The 21,672-nt window shown below is 43.0% G+C and overlaps 1 protein-coding gene across 1 annotated transcript in view; it reads left to right on the forward strand.

The window, feature by feature from the left end:
- Nucleotides 1-1,963: 1,963 nt before the first annotated feature.
- The window catches only part of ERCC6L (ERCC excision repair 6 like, spindle assembly checkpoint helicase), a 29,793-nt gene continuing 10,084 nt past the window's right edge, over nt 1,964-21,672 (forward strand). Inside the window, exon 1 of the mRNA XM_061409722.1 lies at nt 1,964-2,335. Coding sequence (XP_061265706.1) covers nt 2,268-2,335 — 68 coding nt within the window. The 5' untranslated portion in view covers nt 1,964-2,267. The remainder of the gene's footprint in view (nt 2,336-21,672) is intronic.

The raw sequence follows: 21,672 nt of genomic DNA on the forward strand, positions 1-21,672 counted from the left end.
AGAAATATCAATAACCTCAGATATGCAGATGACATGACCCTTATGGTAGAAAGCAAAGAACCAAAGAGCCTCTTGATGAAAGTGAAAGAGGCAAGTGAATAAGTTGGCTTAAAACTCAACATTCAAAAAACAAAGATCATGGCATCTGGTCCCATCACTTCATGGTTAATAGATGGGGAAAACATGGAAACAGTGACAGGTTTTATTTTCTTGGGCTCCAAAATCACTGCAGATGGTGACTGCAGCCATGAAATTTAACGATGCTTGCTCCTTGGAAGCAAAGCTATGACCAATCTAGACAGCATATTTAAAAGCATAGACATTACTTTGCCAACAAAGGTCCGTCTAGTCAAGGCTATGCTTTTTCCAGTAGTCATGTATGGATGTGAGAGTTGGACCATAAAGAAAACTGAGTGGTAAAGAATTGATGCTTTCGAACTGTGGGGCAGGAGAAGACTCTTGAGAGTCCCTTGGACAGCAAGGAGCTCAAACTAATCAATCCTAAAGGAAACAATCCCTGAATATTCTTCATTGGAAGGACTGATGCTGAAGCTGAAGCTACAATACTTTGGCCACCTGATGTGGTAAGCCAACTCATTGGGAAAGACCCTGATGCTGGGAAAGATAGACAGCAGGAGGAAAAGGGTGCGACAGAGGATGAGATAGTTGGATGGCATCACTGGCTAAGTGAACATGAGTTTGAGTAAACTCCAGGGGACGGTGAAGGACAGGGAAGGCTGGGGTGCTGCAGGCCATGGGGTCACAAAGGGTTGGACACGACTTAGTGATTTAACAGCAACAATACACCACATCACTACTTCTTTTCTTTTTAAATTTATTTATTTGGCTGCATGAGGTCTTAATTGCAGCTTGTGGGATCTTATTCCCTGACCAGGGTTTGAAACTGAATCTCCTGCATTGGAAGCACAGAGTCTTAGCCACTGGACCACCAGAGAAGTCTCACTGCTTATTTCTTAAATGAGACTTTTGGCTAGAAAAAGTCTAGCCACCTCTTCGCCGTAAATTTAAATTAGGAGTGAAGGAAGTTACATGGCTCAAAATAGCCTGGAGTTAAAACTCCCCTCCAGGTCCTCCCCACCATTCTATGCAAAACAAAGGACTCTCTCACCTGAAGAAAAAAATGGACATTAAGGTTGATTACTCCCAGCTCCTCGCCTGTCCAGCCTCTGGTCAATCTCCAAAATTCCTTGCCCCAGCCATTTAAGAGATAACTACTCCGAACAACCTTGGAGAACAGGCCCCCTTAAGACAGTAACTTTCCACATATACATGCCCATATATACTTACTCTTTTCCTGGATAAGTGCAGCAGCTGGCTAATCTGACTCCTGCCCCTTCTCTCCTCATTAAAGGTGATTGTTCCTGTAAGAAGTGCCAGTCTCCTTCTTTTTCTGAACCTCGCCTTCTCTAACCCCCTTACCCTACAACGAGGTCTATGCCTCCTGCTGCTGCTGCTAAGTCGCTTCTGTCGTGTCCGACTCTGTGCGACCCCATAGACGGCAGCCCACCAAGCTGCCCCGTCCCTGGGATTCTCCAGGCAAGAACACTGGAGTGGGTTGCCATTTCCTTCTCCAGTGCATGGAAGTGAAAAGTGAAAGTGAAGTCGCTCAGTCGTGTCCAACTCTTAGCGACCCCATGGACTGCAGCCTACAAGGCTCCTCCGTCCATGGGATTTTCCAGGCAAGAGTACTGGAGTCGGGTGCCATTGCCTTCTCCGCTATACCTCCTAGGGTGTTTGAATTTAAAGCACGCTCAGCGTCGGACATCACCCAACAGGGAAAGGAGGATATTTGGGGACGCTGTGGAGGAGCTTTCTAGGGGCCATTAAAAAGATTAAGATCCTTTGAGACAGTCTACCCCACTCACAAGGATATCACACCCACACCCACACCCACCCACCCACCCACCCACCCACACACACACACACACACACACACACACACACACATGAATCTGCCGCAGCATGATTTGGATTGGATTGAAATGCAAAACAAAAAGACGCAATCCAGCCCGCGCCACTGCGCTGGCGACCGCCTCTAACCCACCTCCCCGGCCCGAGCCTGCGTATACGCAGGCGCACGACCTTCGTGGGCGGGGCTCAGGCGGTGGCGCCAGAGCATGATATAGCGGATTGGCCGCCGGGACGTCGACGGTTGACCCGGCCCCGCCTCCATTCGCCTGGCGCATGTGCAGGGCGGAAACGAGGGAAATTCAATCCCCGGCCGAGAGGAAACTCTTTGAGGCGTCATGGAGGTGTCCCGAGGATTTGCGGAAGCTGGGGCCTTAAGCCCGGAGCAGGCTGCCAGTTACCTGAGGTATGTCTGGGACGATGGGCGGGTCTGGTTCACCGGCCCTGGCCGGGAGTGGGGATGAAGGTCCCTTGGACTCCCCTAGGGGCCCAAAGTGCTGACAAGGGCGCGCGCGAGACGCGCGCCATTGTCCTCCGAAGAGGGAGTGGGAATATCTGCAGATTTCTAAATCCTGGGGAGCCCCCGATGCCGGGTCAAATAACTCTCCCGTATGTACTCGATTGAAGAGCCAGAACTTCAATCGATCCAGGCTTTCTTGGGTCTTCAGCTTTCAAAATTACTATTTTGAAATCCATTTTATTTCAATACATAAAAAGTGATACATTATGGTATTGTTCTTACTAAATTTAAATATTTTACTTTTATAATTTAATGTATCGTTTTCAGTCAGGGTTGAGCACTCACCTTTCTGTTTGGAAATAGTTAAAAAATTTTTTTGAAATGTAACATATTAAAGATATAAAATTCACATTATATGTAGTAAAATATTTTCCCTTTTTATTTTTTCAACGATTTTTGTGCATGTTGTGCGTTAATATACAAACATACACATTAATTTTAACATCCCCCCCCACAAAAAAAAGCTTTTCTTGGGTCTTTCCAGTCTACCAAGCTCCAGGCCTAGGGGATACAGAGGAGTAAAACACTGGTCCTGCCCCCAAATTGCTTATACTCTAGTGGTGGAAAGAGATAGGTAAACCACAATTGGTATATTGCTTGATAAATGTGTGGGGAATGGCCAACTACAAGGGTCAGTGGGCTGAGGGAAGGGCTCACAGGAGACTTTCGTGTTAAGAAAGGAATGTTCCTTCACCAGATGGCTAAGGATGGGGAAATGAACATTTAAATGTTTTAAAAAATTGTTATAAAATAGAACATAAAATTTAACATCTTAGCCGTTATTTTTTTTTAATTTATTTTTTATTAAAGTATAGTTGATTTACAATATGTTAATTTCTGCTTTACAGGAAAGTGATTGATTTATACATGTTTATTTTTAGGATTTAAAAACTTTTTAATTCAAGTATTGTTGATTTACAACGTCATGTTGATTTACAACATCATGTTACTATAGTTTCAGGTATACTTTTTCATATTTTTTTCCATTATGGTTTATCATAGGATATTGAATATGGTTCCCTGTGCTATATACCTTGTTTATCCATTCTATATATAATAGCTTGCATCTGCTAATTGCAAACTCCAAAACCCATGGTGTAGGAGCACAGAAGGGGTGGGGCTCAGGGCACAGGCAGCCACTGAAGTGGCTTGTTTCCATGGAGAGAGGGGTGCAAGAAGGTTACTTCGAGGCCAGGTAGAGACTGCAAGGTCGATGAAGGCCTGTGTGTTCTGGGTGAGTGGCCGTGTGTCACTTTGCTCATCCACTGTGCAGCAGCAGCTGGCAACTTCAGGAGAGCCCCGTCCTCCTTCAGTGTGCCTCAGGCATCCTTTACTGAGAAAGCTTAGCATCATGCTGGCTGTAGAGGAGAGATGGTTAAAGGAGTTCTGTCATAGAGCAGGTATTGAGGGGTAAATTTGGAACTGAGACGCGATAAATGATGACTGACAGAGTTATCTGACCTCTATTTATCTATGACCCACCCTCTCTCCCATGTCACTCACTGTCTGTCACTCTCTCTCTTTGTGACCCACTTGCTTGTCCTCTATGTTCTCTTGCTGTCACCCATCTGTTCTTTCTCTATGTCACCCACTTTCTTCTGCTATTTAATTTCTATTTCATTTCTACTATTTCTTCTGTTTCATTCTACTCCCATTGCTTTTGTCAAGGTCACCATTGACTTTCATATAGCTAAATCTAATGGTCAGTTCATAATCCTCCTCTTCCTTTGCCTACCAGTAGTACTTGACAGAGTAGAGCAGTTCTCCACAAAATGCTAGATCCATTTGGCCACCGGGGCCCCTCAATCTCCTGACTTGAGGTCGCAAAGAGTGTCTGACTCTTTTCGACCTCATGGATTGGGGTCCGCGAGGCTCCTCTGTCCATGGGATTTTCCAGGCAAGAATACTGGAGTGGGTTCCCATTCCCTTCTCCAGGGGATCTTCCCGACCCAGCCACTAGGGAAACTATATATATACACACACACACACATAATATATAGTGCATGTTTGAAAGTTGCTAAGAGAGTAAATCTTTAAAATTCTTAAAAGTTCTCATCACAAAAAAGTCTATAATTATGTGTGGTGACAGATGGTAACTAGACCTATTGTGGTGATCATTTCACAGTACATATAAATATCAAGTCATTAGGTTGTACACCTGAAACTAATACAATGCCGTTTGTTGATTATATCTCAATAAAAATTAAAAAAAAAAAAAAAAACTATTCTAGAGCCAAAACAAAAAGATTTAAGGTTCAGTGTTTTTGTCAAGAATTCTTCATAGGTAAGGTCATGTACTTCATATTGCAACATATCAGGAAGTATACACTGTCTGATTTTTCTACTTTTAGTAATTTTATGGTTGATCAGTGAGTTCAGGTAGTCATAGGCAGATCACTCCTTTGCAAGGCTTCATTTCCCCCCTTGTGATGAATAAATAATATGTCAGGGATACTTTAGCATCCTATGAATACCCACTTCCCCATCAGCCTTTCATCCATTGATAATCATTACCATCAATAATATCATTATTATCAATACCTAAATCAGTTATTTCATTAGGTATTACAAGTGGTGGTTTTCTAATTTCACCATTCTTTCTGTATTAATTAGCTGGAATTCTTCTTTCTGTTAATGTTGGAATGCCATTTTTTAAAATTGTACTCCTTTCTTTGGTGATCCTATTCAGGTTCTTGGTTTTAAATTTCATCTTAAAAAAACACTTATTTTTGGGTGCAGTGGGTCTTCATTGCCACATACAGGCTTCCTCTAGTTGTGGCAGATGGGGGCTACTCTTCATTGCCTTGTATGGACTTCTCGTTGTGGTGGCTTCTCTTGTTCTCTTCTCTTGAGGGAGCACGGACTCTGCAGCATGGGCATTTCAGTAGTTGTGGCATGTGGGCTCAGTAGTTGTGGCTCATGGGCTTAGTTTCTCTGTGGCGTGTGGGATCTTCCCAGACTGGGGATTGAACTTGTGTCCCCTGTATTGAAAGGCGGACTCCCAACCACTGGACCACCAGGGAAGTCCCTAAATCCTGTCTTTATGTTGTGAATTTTCACATTTTTGTCTTTAGTCCTGACCTATTCTGAACGCTAGACTCCTGTATCCAGATACTTAGTCTGTATCTCTACTTGATAATAGACATATCAAACTTAACTTGTCCAAAAGCAGAGGACAGATCTTGAAAAATAACAAAATTGGAGGACTCACTGTACCTGATTTCAAAACTAACTACAAAGCTATGGTAGTCAGGATACATATATAAGTATAAACATAGAGATAAATGGAATAGAACTGAAGAGTCTAGACTCTTCTTTCCTGTAACAACATAAAGCACCCATTTTTTGTTGTCGTTTAGTCACTAAGTTGTGTCTGACTCTTGTGACCCCATGGACTGTAACCTGCCAGGCTCCTCTGTCCATAGTATTTCCCAGGCAAGAATAGCTAAAGTACCCATACTTCAGGTATTTACTAGGTGTAGGGGATTATAGTTGCTATAGTGTTTTGTTTCGGGTTTGTTTGTTTTTTTTTTTTGATCTGTTCAGCAGGCTTTCATATCCACCCTCTTCTGGTGATCTTATCCTTTGGCCACTAGGGTGGGCAAGATAATAGTTTTTAACATTCTTGTTCTGAAATATAAGACATATATAAGAAAATGTAAATATTCAATGTAATGAATTATCATTGTAACTACTACCTAGGTCATGGTTTGTTTTTAGATTTATATTCTTGTCTTAATGGAAAGTCTTATCTGTTTGTACACTGAGGTGGCCTGAAGGTTAACTGAAGGCACACTTGAGGGTTTGTTCAGATTTTGGGTTAATTGCTTGCTTGAAGCCCCAGAGTTTTGCGCTCCAGTGTCGTAGTTAACCAGATAACCTTGGGCTGAAAGATCGAGGGCTGGAGGTACCAAAGTTCTTTTCTACCATAAAAGAACTTAATATTGTTCCTGGAGAATTTTTCATTTTTAGTTAGACTTTATCCCAAAGGGCCAGTCAGGATGTTAACCACCAAATGCTCCCCCAAATAATGAAACTTTTTCCTGCTGAAGAGTATTAGTTGGTATAATCTATCTGAATGCCAAAGCACATCCTCTATGTCAAAACTTTTTTTGGTTTTGGCATAATTATTAATTAGCTGCTTTTTCTGGAGTAATTAGGAGCAGATTCAGCTGCTTTCTGATGGCATGTTGTTAACATGTAAGAGATGTTATCTTCCTGTTTTTTTCTGTTAGAAGGTATTTGTCCAGTTCAACCAAAATTTTCAGGTCTTAAGTTACAAAGAAGGTGGCAGATCCCTGTCTGCCTTTGAAACAGGCCTTGCTCTTCTTACCTCCTTATATTCTCTTTCTGACAGGGTTCAGAGGACCTGAAAGAGCACTAAGAACCTTGGATCTCTTTTGGTCCATTTGGTTTGGTCCAGATAGTTCTTGTCTAGATTCCCAAGCCAGTGACACAGATAATAAATACTACAGAAAGCCTTACACTGTTTTAGGTAATAGGGGGAAACAGAGTACATATATGGACAATGTGAAAAGCTTGTGTAGGGTCTTATCCTCAGAGCCCTAGGCTTACCATTTGGGAGTAGGGGTGGGGGAAAGCATTTGGAGAAGGGATACAGCCAAAGTTGATGGTACTTTTTCTTTCTAAGATAAACCAGGAGTCATGAACTGGCAGTCCATGAGCCACATTCACAGATAAATTTTATTTGTCCGACCCAGCATTTTAAACATGTATGCATTAGTTACTATTTAAAAATCAGAATTCACATAAAAATTAGAATTTCCAACTGTCTTTCAACTATCAGAAGATCTTGGCAACTCTGGACTCTTTTTTTTTTTTTTTTTAACTTTTTTCCTATTTTTTTAAAATAAATTTTTAATTTTTAAATCTTAGTTTACTACATTCTTTTTAAACTAATTTCTTATTGGTTTGTTTTATTTTTACAAACCCTTGGCGGGCTGAGTTTCAATAGATTGCAGGGAGGTAGCTGCTCTGCTGTGTATGAAACCCAGACCTGGAGGCAGGTCCTCTATGAAAGGTTTAACACCAGTTTCCACAGGGGTGAAATGATGGGGAAGTGATGCGCGAGGGGATGGCCACCTTTCCAGCTGCACCCCGTGTCCCAGGATGATGGGCTTTCCATATTGGACCCCGGTCCCAACATGCGGCAGGGCTGCCCGCCAAGCCCTGAGAACTCTGGGCTCTTGTTCCTGTGTTGGAATTACCATCCAGAGATGAATTACAGCTTGCCTCCTTTACATGGGGCATATTCCTCAGTGTTGCTTTCAATATAGCAGCTTCACACCTCTGTTACTTGCTTTGTCCCTATAGGTCTTTGCTTTATGATCTCTATACGTTGGGTGTATTCGGCAAGGACCAAACCTGATGAGTTAAAATAGAATTCTGTAAGGTTTGAGGCCCACTGCTCTTCATCCCAGAGAAGGCAATGGCAACCCACTTGAGTATTATCTGGAAAATCCCATAGACAGAGGAGCCTGGTGGGCTGCAGTCCATGGGGTCGCAAAGCGTCGGACACGACTGAGCGACTTCACTTTCACTTTTCACTTTCCTGCATTGGAGAAGGAAATGGCAACCCACTCCAGTGTTCTTGCCTGGAGAATCCCAGGGACGGAGGAGCCTGGTGGGCTGCCGTCTATGGGGTCGCACAGAGTCAGACACAACTGAAGCGATTTAGCAGCAGCAGCAGCAGCTCTTCATCCCTGAGCCCCTTTCTTACATGCTTTAATAGCCCTCTGTACTTTTCCTTCACAGCCATTACAACAGTTTGTAGCTACTTATGTGATTCTTTGATAAATGTCAGTCTCCTGTACCATGAGCTGCACGAAGGCAGAGACCTGTTTCGTTCTTACCTGTATCTCCAGTGTTTAGCACAATGTTTGACATGTGATAAGAATCCGCCTGCAATGCAGAAGACCTGGGTTCAGTCTCTTGGTTGGGAAGATCCCCTGGAGGAGGACATGGCAACCCACTCCAGTATTCTTGCCTGGAGAACCCCATGGAGCCTGGTGGACTACAGTCCATGGGGTTGCAAAGAGTCAGACATGACTGAGCAACTAAGCACAGCACAGCAAATGCTTAATACAAATTTGATGAAGTGAATGTTGCGTAGCTTACTTTGGTTGGTCAAATATCCTCCAATGACAGTGGTTACAATTTCACCAGTGGAGAACCCGTATACATTGGGTGATTATCACGGGAATATTCTGAGAGAGAGCTTACTGAGGATTGGTGCCTCCGTGCTACCTGTGCTAGTTCAGTTGGCGCTCAGTCGTGTCTGACCCCTTGCAACCCCATGGACTACAGCACACCAGGCTTCCCTGCCCATCACCAACTCCCGGAACCTACTCACACTCATGTCTATCGCATCAGTGATGCCATCCAATCATCGCATCCTCTTTCGTCCCCTTCTCTTCCCACCTTCAATCTTTTCCAATGAGGGTCTTTTCCAGTCAGTCAGTTCTTCACATCAAAGTGGCTAAAGTATTGGAGTTTTAGCTTCAGCATCAGTCCTTCCAATGAATATTCAGGACTGATTTCCTTTAGGATGGACTGGTTGGATCTCCTTGCAGTCCAAGGGACTCTCAAGAGTCTTCTCCAACACCATGGTTCAAAAGCATCAATTCTTTGATGCTCAGCTTTCTTTATAGTCCAACTCTCACATCCATACATGTCTACTAGAAAAATCTGTGCTAATTCAGAAGCAATTATGTCTCAGGATCTAAGCTTCTGCTGGACCTTATAGCTAAGCTCAGGTTCCTCCATTAAGATCTCTAGTAGCCTGAGGTTTCAGCTACCTGAACAAGGCTGTTTTTAAATAAGGCTGCTTATAAAAGCATTTTAATTGTGTTAATGTTGAAGTGACTTTCTCTGAATTCTGCTTTATATCCTGTCTTGAAGGCAGTGGTTTTCAAACCTCCAGGTCTTAGATGGTCAGTCAGATTATAGTCTGCTAGTGAAGTTTTTGGAGAGTTGCAAACTCCTGGAAAGACAAAAGACTGCCCACTGTATCTGAAAGTTGTTTAACTTTCTGAGTATCCTGATCTCACCATTGCATACCTTTGGTGAACATATACCAAATGCCTCCTGTGGACCAGCTCAATCTGCTGGTTGCTTAGAATGCAGTGGTGAAAGACATACATGTCCTTAAAATCGTGTGTGTGTGTGTGTGTGAGAGAGAGAGAGAGAGAGAGAGAGAGTCGCTCAGTTGTGTCTGACTCTGCGACCCCATGGACTGTAGCCTGCCAGGCTCCTCTGTCCATGGAATTCTCCAGGCAAGGATACTGGAGCGGTAGCCTATCCCTTCTTCAGAGGACCTTCCCAACCCAGGGATTGAACACAGGTCTCGGGCATTGCAGGTGGATTCTTTACTGTCTGAGCCACCAGTTTCCTATGATGACATGGAAAATTTCATATGATAAATAAAAAAACACAAGATATGTCTCCAATCCAGATTGTGTGTATGTGTGTGTGAAGGGGGAAGTTGTCAGAGAAGCCTTCTTAAGAAAAAAATACTGACTTTTAAAGATTAGTGGGAATTAAGCAGTGAGGAAGAAGCTGATATACATGGCATACTAGACAGTTTTATGTGTAAAGATTTAGAAGCAAGAGGAAGCATGGCCCCTTCAGGGCAGGGTAGGAGTTTAGGAGTGCTGGAATATGGTGAAAATTGGAGGAGTGAAAGCAGATCTTTGGAACTTTTCCCTGCCTGGGAAAAATATAACATGGAGGCAAGGTAGAAAGATAGAGCAGTGGCTTTGGATTTTTCAGGCTTCAGTTAAAATTCAGGCTGCCACTTGCTTTGCTAGCTGGGTAACTTCAGACAGTTCATTTGACCACGACATGCTGAGTCTCACATTCTTTATGTTATAAAATCGGGATATCTGAGCCTGGGTCAGTTGTTCTGTTCCTTCTCTTAGCCAGATTATCGTATCTCTTCCGGATTGCTCTACTTCCCACCTTTCTACACCCATCCTCTTGAACAAATGGCAGTTCCTCAAAAAGTTAAACATAGAATTTTGATGTGACCCAGCAGTTCCACTCTTAGGGGTATACCCAATAGAATTGAAAACAGGGACCCAAACATATACTTGCATACCAGTGTTCATTGCAGCAGTATTTATAAGAGCTGAAAGGTGGAAACAGCCCAAGTGTCCACTGATAAATGGATAAAATAGGTTGCCATGCAGTGGAGTCTTCAGACTTGAAAATGAGTAAAATTGTGATACATGTTACATTATGGGTGAACCTTGAAAACATTATGCTAGCTGAAATAAGCCAGGAACAAAAGGACCAATATTGTGTGATTCCACTTGTATAAGATACCTAGAATAGGCAAATTCACATAGAGACAGAAAGTAGAATAGAGGTTATTAGGGGCTGGGCAGGAGGGAATGGAGACAGAGTTTCTGCTTGGGATGATGCAAAAGTTTTAGAAATAGATAGTGGTGATGGTTTTACAACATGATGAATGTAATTAATGCTATTGAAGTACAATTGGAATGGTTAAAATAGCAAATTTCATCTTACTTAGATTTCACCACAAAAAAAATTCTCCAGAAATTCATTCTTTCTCTGACTTCCAGAGGCCAGAAGTCTGAAATCAAGGTGTCAGCAGGGTTAGTGTCTTTTTGGAGGCTGTGAGAGAGAATCTGTTCTGTGCTGCTTTTAGCTTGTGATGGTGCTGATGATCCTTGGAATACCTTGGCATGTAGATGCATCACTCCATTCTCTGCATCTGTCTTCACATGGCATTCTCCACTTTGTCTCTCTCTTTGTGTGCAGTATACCTCTTATAAGGATAATAGTCATGTTGGATTAGGACCCACCTTAATCCAGGATGACTGCATATTAACTTGATTACATCTGTCAATACCCTATGTTCCCAAATAAGGTCATTCATACATTCCAGGTCAACATGAAATTTGGGGGGATACTGTTCGATCCAATAGGAAGCCACTGCTGTGTATAAAATCTTCTGGAGGAAAGTACATAGAGTCAGAAGGGCAATGACAACACAAAGATCCTTGGGAATACCAACGTCTATATGAGGATAGGCAGAGAGGAAGGAATTCAAGACTCAGACTGAGAAGGAATGATTAGAGAGCAGGAAGAAATCCAGGAGAAAGTGTTGTATACCACTATACCCGAGGAGAAGGGAAAACTTAATGAAGGAGATGGTGGTCAGTGGTTTTAAATGCAGCACAAAGGTCAAGAAAGACCAAGAAATGGCCATTTGATTTGGCAGTATGGAGGTTCTTGGTGCCCTTGGTGAAAACAGCTGCATTAGGGTGCTTAGGTGAGAAGCCACATTGTCATGTATTATGTCTCCGTTTTGTGAGCCTTTGAACTGAGAGGCAGCAGTCTATGGGCAAAGTGGTCCCCTTCTTTTTTTTTGACCCACTACCCAGATCCTATTATTAATATCTCACTATACTTGCTTTATCACATATCTGTTATACCAATTCATCTTATTTTTTGGATGCATTTCAAAGTAAGTTGTAGACATCAGGATATGTCCTCCTACTTCAGCATAATACCATTAATTATTTTTATTTTTAAAAATTTATGTATTATTTTTGGCTGCTCTGGGTCTTTGTTGCTGGGCTCAGTCTTTCTCGAGTTGCAGGGAGGGGCTACTCTCTGTTTGCAGTGTGTGGGCTTATTGTGGTGGCTTCTCCTGTTGCGAAGCATGGGCTCTAGGGCACGAGGGCTCAATAGTTGTGGTGCATGGACTTAGTTGCCCTGCAGCATGTGGAATCTTTCTGAACCGGGGATTGAACCCCTGTCCACTGCCTTGGCATGTGGATTCTTAACCATTGGACCACCAGGGAAGTCCTATACCATTAAATAGATTTCAATATTTTAGGGTTTTCTTCTTTTGAAGTAAAATTTACATACCAAGAAATGCTTCAGTTCAGTTCAGTCACTCAGTCGTGTCCGACTCTTTGCGACCCTATGAATCGCAGCACACCAGGCCTCCCTGTCCATCACCATCTCCCGGAGTTCACTCAAACTCACGACCATTGAGTCGGTGATGCCATCCGGCCATCTCATCCTCTGTCGTCCCCTTCTCCTCCTGCCCCCAATCCCTCCCAGCATCAGAGTCTTTTCCAATGAGTCAGCTCTTCGCGTGAGGTGGCCAAAGTACTGGAGTTTCAGCTTTAGCATCTTTCCTTCCAAAGAAATCCCAGGGCTGATCTCCTTCAGAATGGACTGGTTGGATCTCCTTGCAGTCCAAGGAACTCTCAAGAGTCTTCTCCAACACCGCAGTTCAAAAGCATCAATTCTTTGGCACTCAGCTTTCTTCACAGTCCAACTCTCACATCCATACATGACCACTGGAAAAACCATAACCTTGACTAGACGGACCTTTGTTGGCAAAGTAATGTCTCTGCTTTTCAATATGCTATCTAGGTTGGTCATAACTTTTCTTCTAAGGAGTAAGCGTCTTTTAATTTCATGGCTGCAGTCACCATCTGCAGTGATTTTGGAGCCCCCCAAAATAGTCTGACACTGTTTCCACTGTTTCCCCATCTATTTCCCATGAAGTGATGGGACCAGATGCCACGATCTTAGTTTTCTGAATGTTGAGCTTTAAGCCAACTTTTTCACTCTCCTCTTTCACTTTCATCAAGAGGCTTTTTAGTTCCTCTTCGCTTTCTGCCATAAGGGTGGTGTCATCTGCATATCTGAGGTTATTGATATTTCTCCCGGCAATCTTGATTCCAGCTTATGCTTCTTCCAGCCCAGCATTTCTCATGATGTACTCTGCATAGAAGTTAATGAGCAGGGTGACAATATACAGCCTTGACGTTCTCCTTTTCCTATTAGGAACCAGTCTGTTGTTCCATGTCCAGTTCTAACTGTTGCTTCCTGACCTGCATATAGATTTCTCAAGAAGCAGCTCAGGTGGTCTGGTATTCCCATCTCTTTTAGAATTTTCCACAGTTTATTGTGATCCACACAGTCAAAGGCTTTGGCATAGTCAGTAAAGCAGAAATAGATGTTTTTCTGGAACTCTCTTGCTTTTTTGATGATCCAGTGGATGTTGGCAATTTGATCTCTGGTTCCTCTGCCTTTTCTAAAATCAGCTTGAACATCTGGAAGTTCACGGTTCACCTATTGCTCAAGCCTGGCTTGGAGAATTTTGAGCATTACTTTACTAGCATGTGAGATGAGAGCAATTGTGCAGTAGTTTGAGCATTCTTTGGCATTGCCTTTCTTTGGGATTGGAATGAAAACTGACCTTTTCCAGTCCTGTGGCCATTGCTGAATTTTCCAAATTTGCTGGCATATTGAGTGCAGCACTTTACACGTGTGTAAACAGTATAACATCTCTCTTGGGTTCCCCGTTTTTATACTTTAGGTCTCCTCCTTTTGGTTGTGCCCTGTGCAAAATAGGGCTTATACCCACCACCAGTCAAGAAAGGGAATGGAAATGGGCATATGCTCAAGGCCTATTGACAGTTGGAAGTTACATAACAATAGGCTTTGTTGTGCATGTCTTACCATAATTCAGTCTGTTATAATCAGATGTATATATGTGTAAATACTTGTGAATGGGCTCCTAGCTGCCTAAGGTTACTTGAGGAAGCTCCTGTGGTTAGTTTGTATCCACTGTGTGCCTAGGGCGCATGTGCAGTAGTTGGAAAAGTCTGTTTATTTTTGTAGCATATCTTTGAGCTCTTCTGGGTGTGTCTGGAATGGGCCCTAGAGATCAGCTTGCATCCTTTTCAGCTAGGTCACCCCTTGTTGCTCATGCTTAACTTCCTACCTAACATTATGATAAATTATTTTCCACTTTGATTAAAATGATCACCCTGGAAGTAAGGCCAAAAGGCAGCCGTCTTCCCAGGCTAATTCTATGATCCAGGCTTTAATGGGCCAGTTTCCAGTACTGGCGTTCAGGTCATCTGCAATTTTTATGTCAGCCACACATGACTTACTGATTCTGACTGAGAATCAAAAGACTTAACCAATTGTATATGATGTATCCACATGCATCTTGACATGGGGACTGTAGATATAGAGATGTGTCAAGGAGCTCCTTATTAGGGGGCTGGATCAGGATAGGGGAACTGATTTCTTGATTTTTTTTTTTGGCTATGCTGGGTCTTCATTGCTGTGCGAGGGCTTTTTCTAGGTGTGGTGACCAGAGAGCTACTTGTTGTTATGGTGTGCGGGCTTCTCACTGCAGTGGCTTCTCCTTGCAGAGCTCGGGCTCTAGGTGCATGGGCTTCAGTAGTTGTGGCCCATGGGCTCAGTTGCTCCGTGGCATGTGGAATCCAGATCAGGGATTGAACGCATGTCCCTTGCATTGGCAGGTGGACTCTTAACCACTTAATCACCAGGGAAGTCCCTGAATTCTTAAAAAAAAATTTTTTTTATTGAAGTATAGTTGATTACAATGTTGTGTTATTAAATAGCAAATCACAGCAAAGTGATTCATATATATATGTGTGTGTGTTCTTTTTTATATTTTTTTTTCCATTATAGGTTATAGGAAACTGAGTTCTTGTGGGAAGGAGAGCCATAATTCTACTCACATGGACCAAAATTCGCAAGACCAGGCTTCTATACCCTGTGGTTGGTGGTCAGGTTAGAAAAGAGCAACTTCTGGTTGCTTTGCATGTGACGCCAATAAAGTTTTACTGGGTCAGGGTCTTTGCATTTAGTTCCTTATCTTGTCACAATTCCAGAAGAACAGCATAGGGCATGTTGCAGAGGGCCCTCCAGATTAAGGAAAACCTAGTGCTTGTCTCTGCAGTTTAAGCTTGTGTCTTTTCAGCTGCTGATTTGCAAACACTGCTGTATTTAGTGGGGCTTAGCTTTGGGGGGCTATAATTATGGTATAGAAACCATAGCTAATTGGTTTCTCTGGGTGGGAAAACATTGCAGTATCTAAGCCTGGCATTCCCTCTGTGGAGACAAAATGCTTCTCAAGGGATCAGGCAAACACTGGAAGGATGGAAGATGGGATGGGATTGTTGAGATGTGATGGGATTGTTAGTTGGCTGTGTTTGAGGCAGATTTTTGTATCTGAGGAAGTAGAAAGTGCTTTTGGGAAGAAATGGTTTTAAGTGGCTACTTTAAGGCAAAAATACTCAGGTGGGTTTAGGATCCAGGGAATTAGCAGCTGGGCAGTTCCGCCAATGAAAGGGTAGCTTTGCAGGTAGAGGCTGTGTTTAATGGTTGTGTCTTTCTCCAGCAGTTGTTTGCATACAGTCTATGTGTCCTTCAAAACATTCCTTAAAGGGAACCATATTCTAAGCATGTAATCTGGGGTATAATCATTAAAATGTAAAGGGTTTTATTATCCCTTGCTATGAAATTAAAATCTCTTTTGGGTTGATGGTTTTGCATCTGAATAGTTCTTTAACATATTAGAGCTTCATATGTAAATATCTTTTGAAAATTATTAAATTGGTAAATGAAAATAAAAACTGACACTCTCCCCCCACACTCTAGCACTCTTTTTCTCCTTGTTGTCCTGCTTGAGAAGGTGTTTTTTCTGCTGAATTGGTTGTCCTCTTGGCTCCCAAGCAGTCCTGGTTTCTCCCTAGCCAGGCCCAAGGAGAATAGGGGAGCAATTTTGGAAAAAATATTTGAGCCCTTAAACTATTAGCTGAGTTCTCCAGATCATTAGGGATACAGTGTGTTATAGATGGACACATGATTGCAGTAGTAGTAAAAATGACATGTTTTCCTTCCAAGCCCAGGATTGGAGGTTAAGTGCTAAACCAAACTGTATTACAGAAAACACTGTAGTCTTGTAAATAACAAGATACCCAGACCAGTGCTATAAAAAGCAGGTTTCATTTTCCCTCCAGTTCCATTATAGGGAAAGAATACTGTCCTAGGTCTAACTTTATTGTTGGAGCAGACAGGGTGGAGGGGAAGAACTGAGATACAGTATTAGATCTGCTAATTAGGGTGTTCCAGGGACTGGGAAGGTAATTTGGCTGACAGCAGGGGTTTGACCCAGCCAGAAAATGGTGCTGTCTAACAAATACTGTAAACTCCAGTTGTGGTTCAGGCAGAAGGTTGACAAATGTGGATGTTTCAGAGGATGGGTAGCAAGAACCCAGAAGTATGAGTCTTGGGCTGGTGGTAAGAAGTCTAGGTAGACAGTCACCATTTAAAAATATTTTTTTTTTATTTTTGGCTGCACTGGGTCTTCCTTGTTACATACAGGCTTTCTCTGGTTGCAGCCAGTGGGGGCTACTCTTTGTTGATGTGTGCAGGCTTTTCATTGCTCTGGCTTCTCTTGATGTGAAGCACAGCAGGCTCTAGGCACGCTGGCTCAGTAGTTGTGGCACACGGGCTCTGTAGTTGCAGCTCGCGGCCCCTAGAGTGCACAGGCTCCGGTAGTTGTGGTTGTTCAGTCACTCAGTCATGCCTGACTCTTTGCGACCCCATGGACTACAGCACCCCAGGCCTCCCTGTCCATCACCAACTTCCGGAGCTTGCTCAAACTCATGTCCATCGAGTTGGTTATGCCATCCAACCGTCTCATCCTCTGTTGTCCCCTTCTCCTGCTGCCCTCAATCTTTCCCATAATCAGGGTCTTTTCAAATGAGTCAGTTCTTCGCATCAGGTGGCCAAACTATTGGAGTTTCAGCTTCGACATCAGTCCTTCCAATGAACACCCAGGACTGATCTCCTTTAGGATGGACTGGTTGGATCTCCTTGCAGTCCAAGGGACTCTCAAGAGTCTTCTCCAACACCACAGTTCAAAAGCATCAATTCTTCGGTGCTCAGCTTTCTTTATAGTCCCACTCTCACATCCATACATGACTGCTGGAAAAACCATAGTTTTGACTAGACGGACCTTTGTTGACAAAGTAATGTCTCTCCTTTTTAATATGCTGTCTAGGTTGGTCATAGCTTTTCTTCCAAGAGTAAGCATTTTTAGTTTCATGGCTGCAGTTACCATCTGCAGTGATTTTGGAGCCCCCAAAAAAGTCTCTCACTGTTTCCATTGTTTCCCCAACTATTTGCCATGAAGAGTGTGACCAGATGCCATGATCATAGTTTTTTAAATGTTGAGTTTTAAGCCAACTTTTTCACTCTCCTCTTTCACTTTCATCAAGAGGCTCTTTAGTTCTTCTTCACTTTCTGCTGTAAGGGTGGTGTCATATACGTATCTGAGGTTATTGATTTCTCCCAGCAATCTTGATTCCAACTTGTGCTTCATCCAGCCTGGCATTTTGCATGATGGACTCTGCATATAAGTTAAATAAACAGGGACAGTATATAGACTTGACATATTCCTTTCCCAATTTGGAACCACTCTCTTTCCATGTCCAGTTGTAATTGCTTCTTGACCTGCATACAGATTTCTCAGGAGGCAGGTAAGGCATTCTGGTATTCCCATCTCTTGAAGAATGTTCCACAGTTTGTTGTGATCCACACAGTCAAAGGCTTTGGCATAGTCAGTAAAGCAGAAGTAGATGTTTTTCTGGAACTCTCTTCCTTTTTCAGTGATCCAGTGGATGTTGGCAATTTGATCTCTGGTTCCTCTGCCTTTTCTAAATACAGCTTGAACATTTGAAAGTTCACGGTTCATGTACTGTTGAAGCCTGACTTGGAGAATTTTGAGCATTACTTTGCTAGCATGTGAGATGAGTGCAATGGTGCAGTAGTTTGAACATTCTTTGGCATTGCCTTTCTGTGGGATTGGACCTTTTCCAGTCCTGTGGCCACTGCTGAGTTTTCCAAATTTCCTGGCATGTTGAGTGAAGCACTTTCACAGCATCGTCTTTCAGGATTTGAAATAGCTCAACTGGAATTCCATCACCTCCACTAGCTTTGTGTGTAGTGATGCTTCCTAAGGCCCACTTGACTTCACATTCCAGGATGTCTGACTCTAGGTGAGTGATCACACCATCATGGTTATCTGGGTCATTAAGATCTTTTTTGTATAGTTCTTCTGTGTATTCTTGGTACCTCTTCTTAATATCTTCTGCTTCTGTTAGGTCCATACTATTTCTGTCCTTTATTGTGCCCATCTGTGCATGAAATGTTCCCTTGCTATCTCTAATTTTCTTGAAGAGATCTCTAGTCTTTCCCATTCTGTTGTTTTCCTGTTTCTTTGCATTGATCATGGAGGAAGGCTTTCTTATCTCTCCTTGCTATTCTTTGGAAGTCTGCATTCACATGGTTATATCTTTCCTTTTCTCCTTTGCCTTTAGCTTCTCTTCTTTTCTCAGCTATTTGTAAAGCCTCCTCAGACAACCATTTTGCCTTTTTACATCTCTTTTTTGGGGGGATGGTCTTGATCACTGCCTCCTGTACAATGTCATGAACCTCCATCCATAGTTCTTCAGGCACTCTGTCTATCAGATCTAATCCCTTGAATCTATTTATCACTTATACTGTATAATCATAAGGGATTTGATTTAGGTTATACCTGAATGGTCTAGTGGTTTTCCCCACTTTCTTCAATTTAAGTCTGAATTTTGCAATAAGGAGCTCATGATCGGAGCCACAGTTAGCTCCTGGTCTTGTTTTTGTTGACTGTATAGAGCTTCTCCATCTTTGGCTACAAAGAATATAATCGATCTGATTTCGGTGTTGGCCATCTGGTAATGTCCATGTGTAGAGTCTTCTCCTGTGTTCTTGGAAGAGGGTGTTTGCTATGACCAGCGCTTTCTCTTGGCAAAACTCTGTTATCCTTTGCCCTGCTTCATTCTGTACTCCAAGGCCAAATTTGCCTGTTACTCCAGGTATCTCTGGGAGAAGGCAATGGCACCCCACTCCAGTACTCTTGTCTGGAAAATCCCATAGACGGAGGAGCCTGGTGGGCTGAAGTCCATGGGGTCGCAAAGAGTCGGACACGACTGAACGACTTCACTTTCACTTTTCACTTTCATGCATTGGAGAAGGAAATGGCAACCCACTCCAGTGTTCTTGCCTGGAGAATCCCAGGAATGGGGTAGCCTTGTGTGCTGCCGTCTATGGGGTCGCACAGAGTTGGACACGACTGAAGCAACTTAGCAGCAGCAGCAGCCAGGTATCTCTTGACTTCCTACTTTTGCATTCTAGTCCCCTATGATAAAAGGACATCTTTTTTGGGTGTTAGTTCTAGAAGGTCCTGTAGTTCTTCATACAACCATTCAACTTCAGCTTCTTCAGCATTACTGGTCAGGGTATAGACTTGGATTACTGTGATGTTGAATGGCTTGCCTTGGAAACTAACAGAGATCATTGTTTTTGAGATTGCATCCGAGTACTGCATTTTGGACTCTCTTGTTGACTATGAGGGCTATTCCATTTCCGTAAGGGATTCTTGCCTACAGTAGTAGATATAATGGTCATCTTAGTTAAATGCCATTCCATTCCATTTTAGTTCACTGTTTCCTAAAATGTCGATGTTCACTCTTGCCATCTCTTGTTTGACCACTTCCAATTTACCTTGATTCATGGACCTAACATTCCAGGTTCCTATGCAGTATTGTTCTTTACACCATCAGACTTTACTTCCATCATGAGTCACATCCACAACTGGGTGTTGTTTCCACTTTGGCTCTGTCTCTTCATTCTTTCTGGAGTTATTTCTCTATTCTTCTCCATAGCATATTGGGCACCTACCAGCCTGGGGAGTTCATCTTTCAGTGTCCTATCTTTTTGCCTTTTCATGCTGTTCATGGGGTTTTGAAGGCAAGAATACTGAAGTGCTTTGCCATTCCCTTCTCCAGTCGACCACGTTTTGTCAGAACTCTCCACCATGACCTGTCTGTCTTGGGTGGCCCTACACGGCCTGGCTCATAGTTTCATTGAGTTAGACGAGGCCGTGGTCCATGTGATCAGTTTGATTAGTTTTCTGTGATTGTGGTTTTCATTCTGTCTTCCCCCTGAGGGATACTTCCTTGGTGGCTCAGAGGGTAAAGCGTCTGCCTGCAATGTGGGAGACCCATGTTCGATCCCTGGGTTGGGAAGATCCCCTGGAGAAGGAAATGGCAACCCATTCCAGTATTCTTGTTGGAGAATTCCATGGACAGAGGAGTCTGGTAGGCTACAGTGCACAGAGTCGCAAAGAGTGGGACACAACTGAGCAATATCAATTTTCCCTCTGAGGGATAAGGATAAGAGGCTTATGGAATCTTCCTGATGAGAGAGACTGACTGTGGGGGAAACTGGGTCTTGTTCTGATAGGCAGGGCCATGCACAGTAAATCTTTAATCCAAATTCTGTTGATGGGCGGAAATGTGTTCCCTCCCTGTTGTTCCCAGCCTGGAAATTGCTCCCTGTGTTCTCCTAGGGAGAATGAATCGATCCTGCCCCTCCCCACCTCCTCTCTGCTCCTAGGCTTCCCTGTCCTTCACCAGCTCCCACAGCTTGCTCAAACTCATGTCCATTGCGTCAGTGATGCCATCCAACCATCTCATCCTCTGTCGTCCCCTTCTCCACTTTCTCCCTCAATCTTTCCCCGTGTCAGGGTCTTTTCTAATGTATCAGCTCTTTGCATCAGGTGACCAAAGTATTGGAGCTTCAGCTTCAGTAGTTGTGGTGTTCAGGCTTATTTGCTCCATGTCATATGGGCTCTTCCTGAACGAGGGATCGAACCCATGTCCCCCTGCATTGGTAGGTGGATTCTTATCCACCGCACCAACAGGCAAGTCCACAAATGGACTTTTTTTTTTCTTTTTTTAAAAAAAACTTTTAATTCCAGAGTAGTTTTAGATTTACAAGTATATCACAAAGATAATACAGAGAGTTCCCATATATCCGACACCTAGTTTCCTGTATTCTTAACATCTTACATTTGTGTGGTACATTAATTACAGTTAATAAACCAGTACTGATACATTATTACTCAGTAAATCCATACTTGTTTTTGGATTTAGGCAAAACCTAAATCCTTCGGTTTTGCCTGATATCCTTTTTGTATTCCAGCATCCTGTCTAGGACACCACATTACGTTTTGTCATCTGTCTCTTTAGGTTCTTGCCTCTGACAGTTTCTTAGACTTGCCAGTATTTTTGATGACCTTGACCATTTTGAGGAGTACTGATCAGGCAGTTTGTATACTGTTCCCCTAGTTGGGATTTGTCAGTGTACTTTCTTATGTTTAGACTGCAGCTTTTGGTTTTGGGGCGGGGGGGGGGGGGGCGGGGAGACTACAGAGGTAAATTACCCTTTTCATTAAATCATGTCAAAGTGAAAGTGTAAGTCACTCAGTCGTGTCTGACTCTTTG

Source organism: Bos javanicus, chromosome X (genome assembly GCF_032452875.1).
Source record: "Bos javanicus breed banteng chromosome X, ARS-OSU_banteng_1.0, whole genome shotgun sequence".
In the NCBI taxonomy this organism is placed as follows: domain Eukaryota; kingdom Metazoa; phylum Chordata; class Mammalia; order Artiodactyla; family Bovidae; genus Bos; species Bos javanicus.